This window comes from Diuraphis noxia, unplaced genomic scaffold (genome assembly GCF_037042655.1).
Source record: "Diuraphis noxia isolate RWA-SAM2 unplaced genomic scaffold, SU_Dnox_SAM2 contig0001, whole genome shotgun sequence".
Lineage (NCBI taxonomy): Eukaryota > Metazoa > Arthropoda > Insecta > Hemiptera > Aphididae > Diuraphis > Diuraphis noxia.
Window position 1 is genome coordinate 86,773,642 of NW_028301711.1, and position 17,542 is coordinate 86,791,183.

General features: G+C 25.9%; 1 protein-coding gene across 1 annotated transcript; it reads left to right on the plus strand.

The window, feature by feature from the left end:
* The first annotated feature begins 6,581 nt into the window (after positions 1 to 6,581).
* LOC149062311 (uncharacterized) lies at positions 6,582 to 7,233 on the plus strand. Its single transcript, XM_089221746.1, has 3 exons — positions 6,582 to 6,722; positions 6,785 to 6,952; positions 7,018 to 7,233. Exons 1-3 carry the CDS (start codon positions 6,582 to 6,584, stop codon positions 7,231 to 7,233), a joined length of 525 nt encoding a protein of 174 aa, XP_089077872.1.
* The last annotated feature ends 10,309 nt before the right edge of the window (positions 7,234 to 17,542 follow it).

The following is a 17,542-nucleotide window of genomic DNA, read 5'->3' on the forward strand; positions in this document are numbered from 1 at the left end:
CAACTCATAATAATTATAACAAACTTTATATTTTGCTTAAATGAAACAACTACTGTATAAATTCATATATAATAAAAAAAAAAACATAATACTTTAAATATTAATGAAGTCATATTATTTACAAAAAAAAAAAAAAAACATAACAATATTATAATTTATTATTATTAATATTTAGGAATTAAACTTTATTAAAATACAATATTATAGCACACAGTACTTTGGAGTTAACGATCTATAAAAATCATGGTAGCAAGTTGGAATAAGTCCTTTGTCACATAAAGATAATAAATTTTTGATTTTCATTTTATCCAACGGTAATTTTTGTTCATAGGCTGGTAATGGTACACAACGTGGTTGAAACTTCCCATTTTTTTTTTTTTTTTATTCAACATGCCCATGTTTATAGTAAATATTCTTTCTAAATTGTATTTAATATTTAGTGTAAATGGTGTTTCATATGACGCAGTTATTTGTTTCACACTATTCCATTTAATTATTTGTTTATCAGTTGATGTCTTCCAATTTAATTCTGAGTTTTTAACTAAAGGTTTAAAATCTAATAAATCCTCATACGACAATTCATACACTAAATGAGGGGTTGAGCGCAATAGTGGCCTATTCCATCAAATGGTTAATGTGAGTAATACACGTTTTCAATTTCTCTGAAAATTTGATTAAAAAAATCAATATTTAAAAACGAATTAAATTTAACTATTGTTTCATATTAAATATTAATACATCTAAGACATAATTCTAAGAGTTATTTGGGAACAAAACATACAAAATTCCCCAAATTTTTGTTGGATAGGCCACTTTTGCGCTCATGCATAGTTATATTTTACCATAAAACATGTTCTTAGGCCAGCTGATATTGTAATAAAAATAATTACAATCTATTATAATATAATCCAATTTGAACCTTTTGTCAAAATAATATGTTATTACAAATAGGTATCTAATAAATAATAAACAATGTATATTTTTTTATTGTTTTAAAATAAAATCACAATATTTTTTAAAATTAAATAATAGTAACTTAATTTTAGTATCACTTTAAAAAATATGACTTATAACAAAACAAAAAACAATTCAACCTTTTAATATTTTTATTACAACTGTAAAATCACAACGTTCTTAAAAATGAGTTATTAATAGTTAACAAAAACTTTAAAAATTATGATTAACAAATAAAAATAACTTCTGTTAATATTATAATATGAAAAAAAAAACAATTCAGCCTTTTAATAGTTTTATTACAACTGTAAAATCACAACATTCTTAAAAATGAGTTATTAATAGTTAACAAAAACTTTAAAAATTATGACTAACAAATAAAAATAACTTCTGTTAATATTATAATATGAAAAAAAAACAATTCAGCCTTTTAATAGTTTTATTACAACTGTAAAATCACAACATTCTTAAAAATTACTTATTAATAGTTAAAAAACACTTATAAAAATATGACTTATATTTTTGAATTACCAAGTACATAAAAAAAGTTCAAATTAATAATAGTCTAAAAATACATTTTTAAAAAAGTAACAATATTATTTTTTTTTTAGATTTTTATAGAATTCATGATGTATTGGAGGAATAAACTGTAATAATTCCATGAGGTCATTATATTTTTCATTACTAATTGCCAGCCCATTGGGATAAAGTTGTTCTAATTCTTTTGGTTTTGCCATCAAACGTTTGGAAAAATTGACAGAAATAAATGCAACAAACTCATTATTAGAATATTTAAAAAACATTTTGTAAGGTTTATCTTTTACAAAGTACAACCATTGTATTTTCATCCATTCTACTTTTTCTCCATCAGCATTAACTTTTCTATTGGTAATATCTTTTTCAAGTAATACAGTAGATTTGAAATCTTCTTGTCTCATCTGAATAACCTTAAACGGATTTTTTTTTCGAGCACTTTCAATAACTTTTATCCAGTCATTTGGTACATAAATTTCAGAGTGATACCTTTTTTCTTTTTCAATCACTCCAAAATCCCTATCACAGGCTAAGTAAGTGTCCTGAAACTAGAAACTTATGATGTATTTCAGTGGGTAAATAGTCATTTGAGCCAACTACAAAATTGCAAATTAAGGCCATTTTTATATTCCGGTTTTGTCCTCCGCATTGATCACTATACATAATAAGTTGTTCTGTATGTACATAGTTTTTTATGAAATGTAACAAGCATGATCCAATTTCTTGTGGTCCACGTGATGCCATGGATTCATTCCAGACATACATATAAGCATCGTTCGTAGTTAAATTATGTATGCCTAAATTGTATGTACTTAACTGTCTTTTATAATAAGCCACTCCAACAGAAAGGGATGGAGTAGAGAGAGTTTTCATTAGATCAAAAGCTATAACAGTGACTTTATTAGGATCAGTTTTACATAATTCTACATCATTATTCATTCCATTCCGAGCTGATTCTGCTTTTCTAAGGTGTAACTCATGGTCAGCATTTAATTGTATTTTTTCATTTTCAGGAGCTACTTTAATTTGGTTTTTATACATGTCACACCTTTTACAACTGTCTGAGACAGGTGGATGAAACGATAAATTAAAATCTCTGTTAAATGTTTTTCTAAATGTAAACATAGAAACTGGTTCATTATTTTCTTGTTTGTACAGATTGTACATAATAGAAATATTTAAATTAGGACTTAAATAGTTCTTGTTCATATTATCATTTCTAGAGTAATGCGATGTAGAAGTTGGAAATTTCTTAATGAATTCTTTAACTTCAGAAATTTTATCAATAGGAACTTTATTCACAGCATCTCCTCTACCACGGCGATCCAAAGGTGGAGTAGTTCCTTCAAGTTTACCAACTAAGGCTCTAGTAATACGACCATCTGATATGTTAAATGATTTTTAAAAAAAATCTTTACATACTTTTATAGTAATGCCCGTCTCTAATGGCAAATAATATATACGACTAAACTCTTTATGTGAATCACTACCATTCTTAACATAACTTCTTTTTTTTTTAATAACATTGATGAGATTACATAGATATGAAGTTTGTAGATCGTGACTTCTTAAGGAGTAGTATGAATCAAATTTTTTTTTTTTTTTGATCAAATGTAAGTAAATCGTGACATTTTTCATTACATAAGCACTGAATATCTTTATATTGTTTTGCTGGAATTATTTTACCCCTACTGCTAATATATTGTTTACCTGAATTTCTTAACAATTTCCTTATATTTCTTTTCCATTTGGTTTCGTTTTTAAGTCTTTTCCGGCCTTTGTTTTCGCTATCACTAGGTTCATTTTGTACATCATCAGCTTGAATCTCACTTTCAGAACTTGTGTCATTTGATTCCGATGGCACATATGATGTTGACGAATATTCATCTTCGGAATCCGTGAATTGAATATTTAGATCTGTTAAGTTTTAATATTAACATTATTGTATTATTTTTATGAACAGTACATTCAATAATATTTTATTACCTTTAGACATTGTGAAGGTTGCTCTTTAATCTTGAACGGACTCACACTTAAAAAAATGTAGGTAACTCTAACTAGATTATTAATTACGATAACACGAATAATTATTATTTATTATGATACCACAATGGCTTATCAAACAATCATGGGACTATAATGTTATGATAACAACAGTGGCCTATTCCACATACAGTTGAATAGGTCATTGTTGCTTTATCACAAAACATAAAATATCTTAATGCAACAACGTGTGTAGTGCTGCCATCTAGTTTTAAAATAAGAAAATCGTAAATAGGCCGTTGTTGCATTAGAATATTTTTAATTCTGAACAATATTATATCATTATCTCAATTTACGAATTTTTGTGGGTTAGGCCACTATTGCGCTCAACCCCTCAAATAAGGGTTTCCATATACATATTTTGGCACATCTAACTAACGCAATCCATTGATCTGGAACATAGATAATTTTATGTTCTTTAGTGTTTTCAATAACTGCATTTGGATTTTTTCTTCATCGTTAGAAAGCTTGTACTGTTCGCACACATCGCACAGATCTTTTTTTGCCCTGAAAAAAGATAAGTTAAAATCATTATTAAAAATATCATTGTACTGCCTTCAAGTGACATTTATTGTACTAGAATTTATAGGGTTGTCTTGAATCCATTTAGTATACAATCTGTACATTTTTGAAATAGATAGTCCACTTTCAAGGTATTTTTTTTTTTTTTGAGTCATGTCTTATATAATGGGATTCAACGGCTGGGAAAATTGAAATATGTTCTTTGATAAAATTTTTCACATCATCCGCTATAACATTAGGACGAGAAAAATGTTTTCCTCTCATTATTTTAAAATTGCAGGTTTCACATATTGTATAAAAAATTTCAATTGGTGGTCTACATAATATCATTGATTATAAATATTAATAGTATTTATAATCAATGATAATACGTAAGTAGTATATATATACCATTCCTGGCGCACATTTATTTTATCAGTAAAAGATCACAAAGAAAACAATGTGCAAAAAGATCAGACAATTGAAATACATTAATTATTAAAATATTTTTCGCAAAACTTATGATATTAATAATTAAAATTGAAATGCAATATACAATCGTAAAATATTTTAATATATCATATTTTCAATCATTTTTATTTTTATTTTTAATTAATGTATTGAGATGGCTTACAAAATCATTTCTATCTATATTTGTTTTATAATGTCCCCAATCTAATGTATCAATACTATTTTCCAAAATAAATCTTTTATCATCATAAGCACTTAAAGCTTTTTTGTTTTGTATTACAGTAAAAATATCATGCAGCTTAGTTCTGAATAAATTTTGTTTAACATATTTTGATTTTTTTGTTAGTAAACAATTTTCAAAATCATTAAAACATATTTTATTTTCCACAACATTTTTTTAAACACCTTTAGATTTTTAATTTCCTTTTCAGTATCTAAGATTCGATGTGAATATAATTTGGATCTTAAACCTATAAATTCAGTGATAATTTTTCCATTTAACTCATCTTTAAACTTACCTAAGACTTTTTTGTTAACTAAAGGTAAACCATAAATATTATCTTTTGAATAATCTGATGTATCAAAATAATCATCAATTAATGATCTATCTTTATTATCTATCTTTACATTTATATCATGATAGAAATCATCAGTTTTTATTTCTAATATTAGTGAGTCTGTATCTGTATATAATAATCTAACTCTATTTCCATATTTTTTCTTTATTATATTATAATAAAAATCATACATTAACAATTTAGATAAATCTAAAATACACATTCCTATATATATTGGTTGTTTGAAAGATATTTGACATCTTTTCATATGGATTGCAGCTAAATTCTCTGTAAAAATTGTTCTTTTATCAAAATTTGGTCTCGCAATTAATTTGTCTAGTTTTGAAACATTAGAACATAATTTTATATCAACATGATTTCTCACATTCATCAAAGTACGTCCATAAACACTATTGTTCATTAATTTGAAATATTCTTTTTCAAACTCATTCTTAGCTTTTGATCTAAGATTAGTATTGAAATCAATATACACTTTTAACCAAGGAGATTGACTAAATTCTAATACTCTATGAATTTTCTCTATCTTTAAACCTAGTTTAATATATAATTTTAGTGTTTCATAATGTATTATATATTTTTTCTTATCATACAAAGTTGTTAATAATTTTGGGAGTTGTTTGTCATCAAAATGTCTTTCTGGTGCTAAAGGGAAATCTGAATGTAGATCATGAAGTTCTTTAGGGTAAGATAAATCGACTTCTAAAATATAACCTTTACATGATTTATCAGAAATATTCATTACATCAAAATCATTCAGATTATCAATCCATTTGAAATCTCCAGTAGGTAAATATTTACTCATTGCCCAACCATAAAGATTATTTGCATCCAAGTATTGTAAAAATATTGATTCATTATTTTCTTTAAATTTATCTCCCATATAATTATTATTTGCTTTTGAATATCTTTGACTACATTGAGATAAGCCCCCTCTTATTCCGGATTCAAACATCAATATTTGATCGATATCTGTTAACCCTTTCCAGCCAAATGATAACTTTAGGAATCACGTACTTTTACGATTTATTATTATTTTTCAAAGACCTATTAATTATTATACTCTATGTTAAATCATAAGACTTTTTGTACTCATTCTAATGGTAACACTGGTTTTAGTCGTTGCTGACTGTTTATCAATTTAATAGCAATTGTTTATGTTCTAATCGTGAAACACGTTGTAGCAGAAACACATCGATTTATATCTTGTTATACGGTAAGTAAAATTGTATTATTGACTAAAAAAAAAATATTTTCGATTAGGAAATTAGTTTTTCTAACTAAATAACTTGATATTATTTGTGAATGTATTTCAATTGATTTACAGTGGCTTCGTAAAGGACATGATTCCGTCAGTAATCATTGGGATATAAATATTAATTGGATAATTATTGTTGTTTACCATGCATTCCCAGTGATTATTTTAGGAATCATGTAACATTTAATTAGTAATTGTTACAAAATATTTAATTTTTCAGTTTTTAGCTTATATATTTTTAAATAATGAACCGTGGGTTAAATGATGATGATATTGTAAACCTTTTAAATGGGGATGTATCTGACATTGAAGAATTCGACGAGGGTGAAGACATTAACTATGAAAATTTAGATGAAATATTGTCAACAATTCCAAATGAATCTGATGTAATTTTATATTTATAACAAAATATTTTATGTAAAATATAATCAATGATTATTATTGACAGGTTAACAATAATGTAGAACTTTCCATCAATGAAAACCTAGATAAAGTTATACCAAATAATTTAGATTTATTAGAACAAATTTTAAATATTAATGAAATTGAAGATTTTGAATTATCTGAAACTGATCATTTAGATGATCAAATTATTCAAATACCCAAGTGGGAAAAGGTAAAATAAATTTATTTTTATATTTATTTTAAATTTAATGTTTATAATTATAATATTGCATTAAGGTACCCTGGAATAATACAGAGAATATATGGAAAGGTAGTTTACCAGAACCTCCTGATAATATATTGTCTCCATTTGAATACTTCAAGTTATTTGTTGATAATGACATGATTTGTAACATATCTGAGCAAACAAATTTATACTCAGTTGAAAAATGTGGAAAATGTGTAGCTACTTCACCAGAAGAAATTGAACAATTCTTAGGAATCCAATTGTAATAATTATTTAGTTTTTTTTTTTTAATTTTACTTTTTAATTTATTATTTTTGTTTATGTATAGGTACATGAGTATTATAAAAATGCCATCATACAGAATGTTTTGGTCTGAACAGACTCGTTTTACAACAGTTTCTGATGCTATGTCAAGGAATCGTTTTGATAGCTTAAGATCAAACATACATTTTAATGATAATAGTAAAATGCTTCCAAGAGAGCATCCAAATCATGATAAACTATTTAAAGTACGCCCTTTTATAAATGCTATACGTGAAAATATGAAAAAAATAAAAGTTGAAGAATATACAGCTGTTGATGAAATAATAATCCCATTTAAAGGGCGTTCAACAATGAAGCAATATAACAAAAATAAACCCCATAAATGGGGTATAAAATGTTTGCTCTTGCTTCGTCAAATGGATTAGTACACGACTTCGAAATTTATGTTGGAAAAGGTACTCTACCTCCATCAGAACATGGACTTGGAATTAGTGGAGATGTAGTGATGCGTTTAGTTGATAGTATTCCTAAACATCAAAATTACAAAGTATAAATATTATTTATTTTTTTATAATGTTTTTAAATTTTGATAATTTATTACTATCTATTACTTAGGTTTCCATGGATAATTGGTTCAATTCCCATAGTTTACAATGTAAATTAAAGTTTTGTGGAATTTTGAGTATAGGAACAGTAAGATCCAATAGAATTGCTGGATGTGTCCTAGAAAGTGACAAAACTCTAAAGTCAAAAGGAAGAGGAACACATGACAGTCAAGTTGATACTGTTAATAATATAGTGGTCACCAAATGGTATGACAACAAAGTTGTTCATGTGATTTCTAACTACCAAGGACCACTTCCAATAAATCAAGTAAAAAGATGGTCTGTAACAGATAAGAAATATATTAATATTCCTAGACCAACATCCATTGCAGAATACAACTCATTTATGGGGGGTGTAGATCTACATGATATGTTGGTAGAAATATACCGTGTTAATATTAGAGTAAGAAGATTTTACCTACGTATTATTTACCATTTAATTGACATGTGTGTTGTCAATGCATGGCTTTTGTATCGGAGGCACTGTAAGCAACTCAAGATAAAAAAGACTATAAGTTTATTGAAATTTAAATCAGAAGTAGCACATGCTTTATTGCAAGCTGGTAAAAATAAATTAAATAAAAGAGGAAGGCCATCATTATCAACAACACCACCAACTAAAAAAAGAAGATTATTTGCTCCAAGGCCAGTAGATGATATTAGGTTTGATGAAATAGCTCATTGGCCTATTCCAGTTTCTAAAAAGCAACGATGTAAGCATTGTATAAAAAGCTATACTACAAACACATGCAGTAAGTGTAAATTACATTTATGTTCAAAGGTAGACAAAATGTGTTTCATTGTTTTTCATAAAAAATTGTAATTTTTTGTGATAATTATTATACTTAATCATCAAGACTGATAAAAGTGATTTAACACATTGACGGACAGTTTTCATTTATCTAAATTCCCATAAACTACTTTTAAAACGCACTTTTTTATTACTGCTATAGCAGTAATAATTTTGTTACTGCTATAGCAGTGGTGCTGTACGTACATTGAAAAGTCGATGTAAGTTGATATTACTGCTATAGATGTAATCATTTTTCTAATTATAATACATCAAAATCATAAATAATTTCATAATATTATAAAACCAATAAATCTGTATTATTATTATAAGAAGTTAAATATAAACAATAGTACTTATAATTTTATGATTATAAAAACAATTTAATATAAATATAAACCTCATTGAAAAAAAAAAACTTTTTAATACAATTATAACATTCAATCATATTAATTACCTACAACTTTTTATGATAAGCTTCAAAACAAAATCCAGCACAAAGTGGTTTTGCACATTGCTTGCACTGGAAAGACGTTTGTTTTCTGGTTTTATTGGTCTTGTAGCACTGTAAGCAATTTTTGTAATAAATTGTTCTCTTATAATTTTCTGGTAATGGTATTTTTTCTTGATAGTGATTGGTTGCTGGAGGTATTGATGGCTTTTTCTTTAGTACAAACAGTTCATTTGCAGTCACATTGTTCGGAATATTGAACAAATTTTTTATGAGTAAATCACGAAAAGCTTTAAATTTCATATTTGGAGTGTCAAAATGTTTTTTATAGACAAAAAACGAGTTCCAAACTGTAATATCGAGTAAATGAAAAATTACCTTTTTATACCATTTACATGTCTTTCTTGGACTGCTATAGTAGCTGACCATCTGGTCTGACCGATCAACACCACTCATATAGTTGTTGTACTCGACGATCTCCGACGGTTTGTTCTTTGGTTGGCCGTACCGATTTTCCGACTGTATTAATTTTGGATGTACTCTAGTTGTTATACACAAAACATCACGTTTATCCTTCCACTTACTTACGTAAACATTATTTTTACGTCTCCATACATGTTGTCCTTTTTTTATTTTATTGTCGATTACAACTTTAGGGTTTCCTTTACGATTTTTTCTTAAAGTTCCAGTTGTGTGCGTTTTTAGTTCAAGTAAAGTATTTGAAAGTGTCACACTATTATAATAGTTGTCCATGTATAGAGAGAAACCTTTATTTAGGTAATTATTCATTAACCTTAAAACAATACTATCTATTTTTGATGTCCTAGATGGTACAGTTAATTGTTCTTGCTTTCCTTGGTACATTTCTATGTTGAGCACATACCCATCATATGAAGTGAGTTCGTAAAATTTAATGCCATACCTAGCCTTCTTATTTTTTATATATTGCCTAAATATAATTCGACCACGGTGTAACAATAATGATTCATCTATTGATAAATGTTCGGTAGGAAAAAAAGCTGTCTGAAAATTTTGAATTAATGTGTCAAATAATGGTTGTACTTTCATCATAGGTCCAATCATTTCATTATTATTACGGTTAGTATACTGTACACTAAAGCAATTAAGTATTTGATCAAACCTCCTGCCAGACATAATGTGATTAAAAACCGGATGGTAATATAATGGGTTTTGTGAAAACATGTCTCGAATAACAGAAAACTTTACTGCTCCACCAAGTAAACAAATACCAAGAAAGCGTTTTATTTCATCTAAATCTACTGGTTTGAATGTTGAAGCTCGTGCATTTTTTTATGAGGTCGATTAGCTTTACTCAAATTTTCCCCATATTTATTAGTTGATTCAATTAGCATGTCAAAAATGTCATCTGTCCAAAATTGAGTAAAAATTTCAATAGGAAATTCACGAGAACTTTCAGAAATATTTAATTTTATACCACTGAGACTATCATCAAATGCATAGTCTGGAATATCGGCGTAATCTTCAACCCAGCTATCAGTATCAGAATTATCATCACTAGACTCACTTGAACTGTCATCCACCGATAAGTTGTCATCTGAATTTTGATAATTATCTGATCCAGTATGTTCAAGTCCACAGTCATCACCAGAATGAGGTGGCCTTGGTTGTTCATAATTTGGATCGATATCCGAATCGTCCCCACAAGAAAACGAACTAGAACCACTATCACTCTCATCTAAATAATTTTGAATTTCACTAATCTGTTTTCTGTTCATATTTGAAGCGGTAAAAATATACAAAATATGACAAAAGTACAATTGTTTATGTGTTGTACAAGACGTATTAGATACTAAGCAACTGCACAGTGCGTATATCTGCTGCGTATAATACTGCTGTATACTAGTTCGTCGACCGTCGTTGGTCTGGTTCGACAAAAAAGATAACGCGAGTCAATAGAATTCACAACATAAACAATAATAAACCCGAATTCTAAAAATAGAAAATTGTATTCTTTATTGATATTTTTTACACATAAAATATGTCAGTGCCCAATTATCTAACCAAACACGATGCGGCAGTCTGATGTCTACTTTCGTTTGATACCATTAGAATAAGTACAGCTATAACAGTAATGTCGTATTATGAAATGTTTTACATTACTGCTATAGCAGTCATGCCACCTAACATCAAAATTGTAAATTACTGCTATAGCAGTAGTGTCCGTCAATGTGTTAAATATTCCTATGTTAATTATTATATTATTAAAATGTTTACACATTTGTTTTGTTTTATTATATTTTGTATTATTACATTGTGTTTTATTTTATAATTTGTTTTAAACTGTTAATTATTTATCAGTATTCCTAAAAATGTTTCTGACAAAGTGTTTACATTCTTTTTAAAGTTTTTTTTTTTATTTGCTATTGATATTTTTATATATTTATTTTGTTTTATTACATCATATACTATGTTTTATTTTAAAATTTGTTTTAATTAATTATTAAAAATAATAATTAATTGTTCAGTTATGTATTTGTATTTCTAAAAAAATAAAGGATATTGGAATTATAGAACTTTTATTTCATGCGAGTTGTAAAAGCCCAATGATGACTTTAAGAACCATACCTGTATTTCTCAGGTAAGTTGATGAAAAATTAAAAAAAAATTTTTTTTTGTCTATTTATAGCCCACTTGAAGTAATGTATTAAGGATTTTTTTTTTCAAAAAATTGAATAGTTGGGCTGGAAAGGGTTAATAAATCTAGCTTTACTTTTGTCATTCTTAACATGCTATCCCACGCAAATCCTGGTGTAGTGTAATACCACAGAGGATCTAATTTATAATTTTTTAAAGAAATGTCTCTAAAATTTTCCACTATATCTGTTAATAGTAAAACATCTATCTTATTATATAAACTGTTGAATTCACGAAGATTTTGTATATTAAATACTTTCCAAATTTTTTGTGAGTTTTCATATTCCTCTTTGGTTATATTTTTATCAGTGAGAGAACTATAGAATTTTTCTATAGGTGGTAAACATGTTTCATTAAATTTATCTTCAGAATCCATATACTCATAAGGATAAGCTAACTTTCTAGTAACTAAATCTAAATGTTCTTCAGGAAATTATTTACTAAGTTCTTTAAATTGATGTTTTTCAAGATTATTTGCTAGTTTATCTAAAGAACTTGGTAAAAATTTAAATGAATCAATAAATCTTAATTCTGTTGTTAATATTGTTTCTTCATTTTTGATCACTTTTGTACGTTTTATAATTTTTGAAAACGAAATATATTTTTCCTCATTATTTGGAATTAATTTTATATCATTGTCATCATTCCCAAATTCTTTTATAAATAGATGAGCATCATAACCTGATAGATTATGACAAACGATTGGAATAAATTTAGGGTTTTGATAAGTAAGATTACATATAGAATGAGCCGCCCCTCTATATTTACCAGTCAAATGATCATGATCGCAGACTTTTCTCATATTAATGTTTTTATTTTTTATTTATTTTTTCCTTAGATATTGATATTTTTTAATATTTTCATCATCATTATATTGTTTATAATATTCAATAGTATTATGAAAGATTTTTAATTTTTTCTCTAACCTTGGAGGTAATTCACTTAATAATCTTTCACATATATGGCATTTGTTAGAATTATTAAAATTATTTTTTTGGTCTGCAGTCATCAATTCCATTGGAACTATTTTATCATATATTTCTGAAATAGCTATTTCTTCATCATACATACATCTTAAAAAATCTTGAGCTACATTTGGACCAGAATATACTACAGGAGGTTTATAATCACCATTACTATATTTAATATAGTAACAAAAATTATTAGGTATATGTTTCTGATAACATTTTGTAAAAGACTCTTTATCATTTGGTTGACAAGTGTATATTGGTACGAGTGTACATTCATAGTCAAAAATAATCTCAAAAGGGATTCTTAAAGAATGATTATACTTCTCAAATTCTAAAGTTTTATTAAAAGGTTCTGGTAGAATCATTTTAGCAGCTTTATTATTACCACAATAATGTTTATGTTCATTTAACTTATTTTCTGTATCAAAACTATTTAAACACATTTTACATAAAAATCTTTTATGACCATCTTTTGTCATTTGACTTCCTACTAATTTCCATAAATCCTTAATCCAACAATAATGACCTTTATTCTCATTATCCTCTCTTAAATACAACAAATCTATATGATTAGTTTTTTCAATTTTAGTTATTTCTAGTGGTAAAATTATATGTGTATATTGTCCTTGTTCTTCTAGATAGTAAATATTAATAGAAATATCCTCTGTTTTTTTAACAAATTTTGGAACGTCTGTGGTTTTTACTGGAAAATTAATACCTTTTAATTCTTCATCAAATTCATTTTCCCATTTTTTATATTTTGTAACTCTTTGTGCATCTTTTTTAACATCTTTACTATGTAAAGCAGAGAGTACAAAACCAAAGACCAAAGAAAACATTTATCATCTTCATTTTGAACATTTATAACAGCGTGTTTATTTTGAATATCTTTAGGTAATGGAATATATGAAGAACCTTTAAAAGGAACATATTTATTTATATCTTAAAATTTTATCAAGTCTCCATTGAGAATCTTTCATTACAAAATTTTCTATTTCATTTACAATTGTAATTTTTACATTTGTATAAAACTCATTTAAGTTAGAATTTTTTGTTAAAATTTCATTTTGTGTTTTAAAATTACATTCTTTATATATCATATCTTCTTCAGATTTACCTTTCTTATATATAGCTAACATCATAATATTTACTTTTAAATCTTTCTTTTTTAATTCATGTTTAATGCGTCCTATTACTGGGTTATCTAAACGATTTAAAAACACTTGTGGATCTTTAATACCCATGTTATTTTCAATAACATAAGTTTGTAATCTACTTTTAAATGCAGTTTCTTCAATTTTTAGAATAGGTCGATTATCTTTCTTTTCAAACATTTTTGCACTAAAATTAAAAACCTTATGTGGTTTTGGTATTCTTTCTTTTTTTGTTCTTATTGGTTTTGTTGGAATTTTATTGTACATTTTATTAAATTTAGGTTTAATTGTTTGATCTACATCATTTGTTTGATGACGAATAGATTTCAAATGTCTAGACCAATTTTTGTAAGTAACTGTTAAGTTACATTTATCACAAGTTTTGTTAGGATATGTTTTTTTGTTATCCATTTTATTAATATTAATATTTCCTTTAACTAAGGAATCAATTTTATTTAAACTTTCCATTCTTTATTATAGAGGATATTATTTTTTTTTTACATTCAAATTTTTAATAGAAATTATTCTATTAAAAATATACTTTTAAAAACAGATAAGAGTTGACCTACTTACTATCCCACCCCTCGTCTGTTGTATTATAGATATCACTTCCTTTAACTCATGTCATTTAAAAACAATGTGAAACATATAGTCGATAATAATTTAATATTATTTTAATATTAAGATCCCATAAAAAATTTACACATTTTAAGATTTCCTAAATCTTGAACAACCTTAACATCTTCTAGAAAACGATGTCTATAATTACCTGTTGTAATTATCATATCATTGGCTATTCTACAAAGTTCTAACCAACTTGGTGAATGTAATAGTTTAGAAATATAAGGATTTCTAGTATTATCATCTTCTTGATCAATAATGAAAATATTTCCATAAATTGGAATTTTATGTAGATTATATTTAATTATTTCAGTATTATCATGATATTCAAAAGCACAAAATTCAACATATAAATTATCTTTTTTTGAAAATGTTTTCATATATTTTTTTATATCATTTTTCATTAATTTCAAATAATTATATTTGTTTTGTTTTTCTTGATTAATTGGTAATCCTTTGTATGTTTTATTATATCCAAAAGGTACAATTGTTTGATCTATATCATTTAATTGATGACGAATAGTTTTCAAATGAGTAGCCCAATTTTTGCTATCAACTGTTAAGTTACATTTATCACAAATTTTGGGAGGATATGTTTTTTTAGTAGGAGATGAGGGGTGGGCTACTGCAAGTAGCCCACATCTTTCTGCTCTGTATTTGTTGGGAATTTTATTATTATTATCAATTTCTTTAACTAAGGGTTCAGTAATATTTAATATATTCATTTTATTATTGTTATCAATTTCTTTGTTGTATACTATGATTATAAGTTATTGGATTCCATATAAAAATCTATATATTTTTACAAAAAATATTGATGAGCTAGTTTATAAAAAATTAAAAAAATATTTGATGGAATATCTTCTATAAACATTCATTTTTCTGATGGTAATATAATATCTGTTGATGATTGTGAACCTAATAGTGTATTGGTTATTGATGATTTTCTTTAAGAAGATCAAAAGTTGAAAATGGAATATTTTATAAGATCGAGATCAAAGAATATTAGTGTTATTTATTTAACACAAAGCTATACTTCAGTAGATATAAAAACAATAAGAAATAATTTAACTGTTATAATTGTTTTTAATCAGTCAAATTATTATATTGAAAAAATATGGTCCGATTTTATTAGCAAAATTATACCATTAGACAAATTTAAAGACATTTTTAGAACTTATTGTAAAACATATGATAAAAAAAAATAAAATAAAAACATATGGTTTCATAACAATAGACATAATAAAAAATTTTATCTATGACAATAAAGGTAATGATATTTTAAGTATTGATGAACGATGAAAATTATTTTTTATATAATAAATGGATATCAAACAAATTCAAAATGAATTAAAAAATAAAATTAAAAAAAATATAACATTTGAAGACCAAAACAATTCCAAGGTCGGAAATAACTTAGAAAACGAAACAGAAAAAATGAAACAATTCATCTTAGACAAAATTTACAAAAAACTTTTAAAAAATCAGATTTAGAACAATCCGAAAAAAATTTAAATTTTATAAAAAAAGATGAAGATGAAGATGAAGGTGACAACAATAACGCGTCCCCTATTCAGGGACACGTTGAATATACACCAAAAAATATCCAAAAAATAATTAATCTTAAAAAAAATTTACAAAATAACTATAGAAAAACAGTTTTAAACGATAAATATACATCAGAAGAAAAAGTAAAACATTATGAACCAATATTAAAAGCCTTATCAAATGTTGAATCATCTGTTAATGATGTTAAAGAGGTTGCTATTAAAACCGATAATGATATTCAAAAGATGATAATACCTACTCCTTATAAACCTCGTAATCCAGAATTATTACGACTAACAGAAGATCAAGATAATATGAAAACACCTAAAAGTTCTCCACGAATAACAACAAATAAATCTCCTATGCCTAAAAATATAATAATATTAGGTGAAAATGCGCAAAAATATTTACCAACTTTACTAAATGAAGCTAAAGGTGTTAATCCATTTGGAATATATCATATAAGTAAAACTGATGAATTCATTTGGAAAATACCCTATAATATTTGACTTTGATGATATAATTTTAAATGGAAAAAAACATATACTAACCCCAGGTATGTGGAGATTATTAACTCATACAGATGTTACAAAACCAGAATTTTATACAAAAGAAGATTTTGAAAATTATGAAAAAATATTAATTGAAACAGATTCAATATACCAAAATAATGATATTAACACAGGAAAACCTAAATCAAGTGGAAGTGCTAAATATAATGAAATGATTAAACCTATTTGGGAAAAAATTAAACTAACATCAACAAAAACTAAAGAAAGTAAACCAAAAACATCAAAAAAAGATAAATCACCAACACTGAAAGAAACACAAAGTTTACCCAAAGGAGAAGGTTTAATAAAATATACAAATAATCGTATTGAATTTATTTATATCGATAATATAATAAAAATAATTGACAGACTATATTTTATATTAGCAGAAGAAATAGCGGGAAATTATGGTTTTCATAATGAAAAACTTGGTATTGTTCATTTGTTTAAACGAAACATGGAAACACTGATTGATACTCCCAAAAAAGGTGTTGAATATTTACTACAATGTTTGTTAAATTTACCAAAAGAAACAACAAATAAGTTAGAATATAATATTAAACAATTAATTGACAGACTACATGTTATATCATCTGCAGAAAGATCGGGAAAAAACACTTATCATGATGAAAAACTTGAAATTCTTAATTTTTGTATTAAAAAAATAGAAAAGATAATTGATATTCCTGTTAAAGGTGTAGAATACTTAATGTCGTATATTTCACATTTACCAAAGGATATTATAAAAGGTTCAGGGTTTTTTAATGATTTTTTAAATTGTTCAAAATTACCTCCGATACATTGGCCTGGATATAATTATCTAGGACCATTTACAAATTTAGATGAAAATATTCCCCCGATTAACAAGTTAGACGAATATGCAAGAGAACATGATTATTTTTATAAAGATCATAATGATACTAAAACAAGACATATCGCTGATA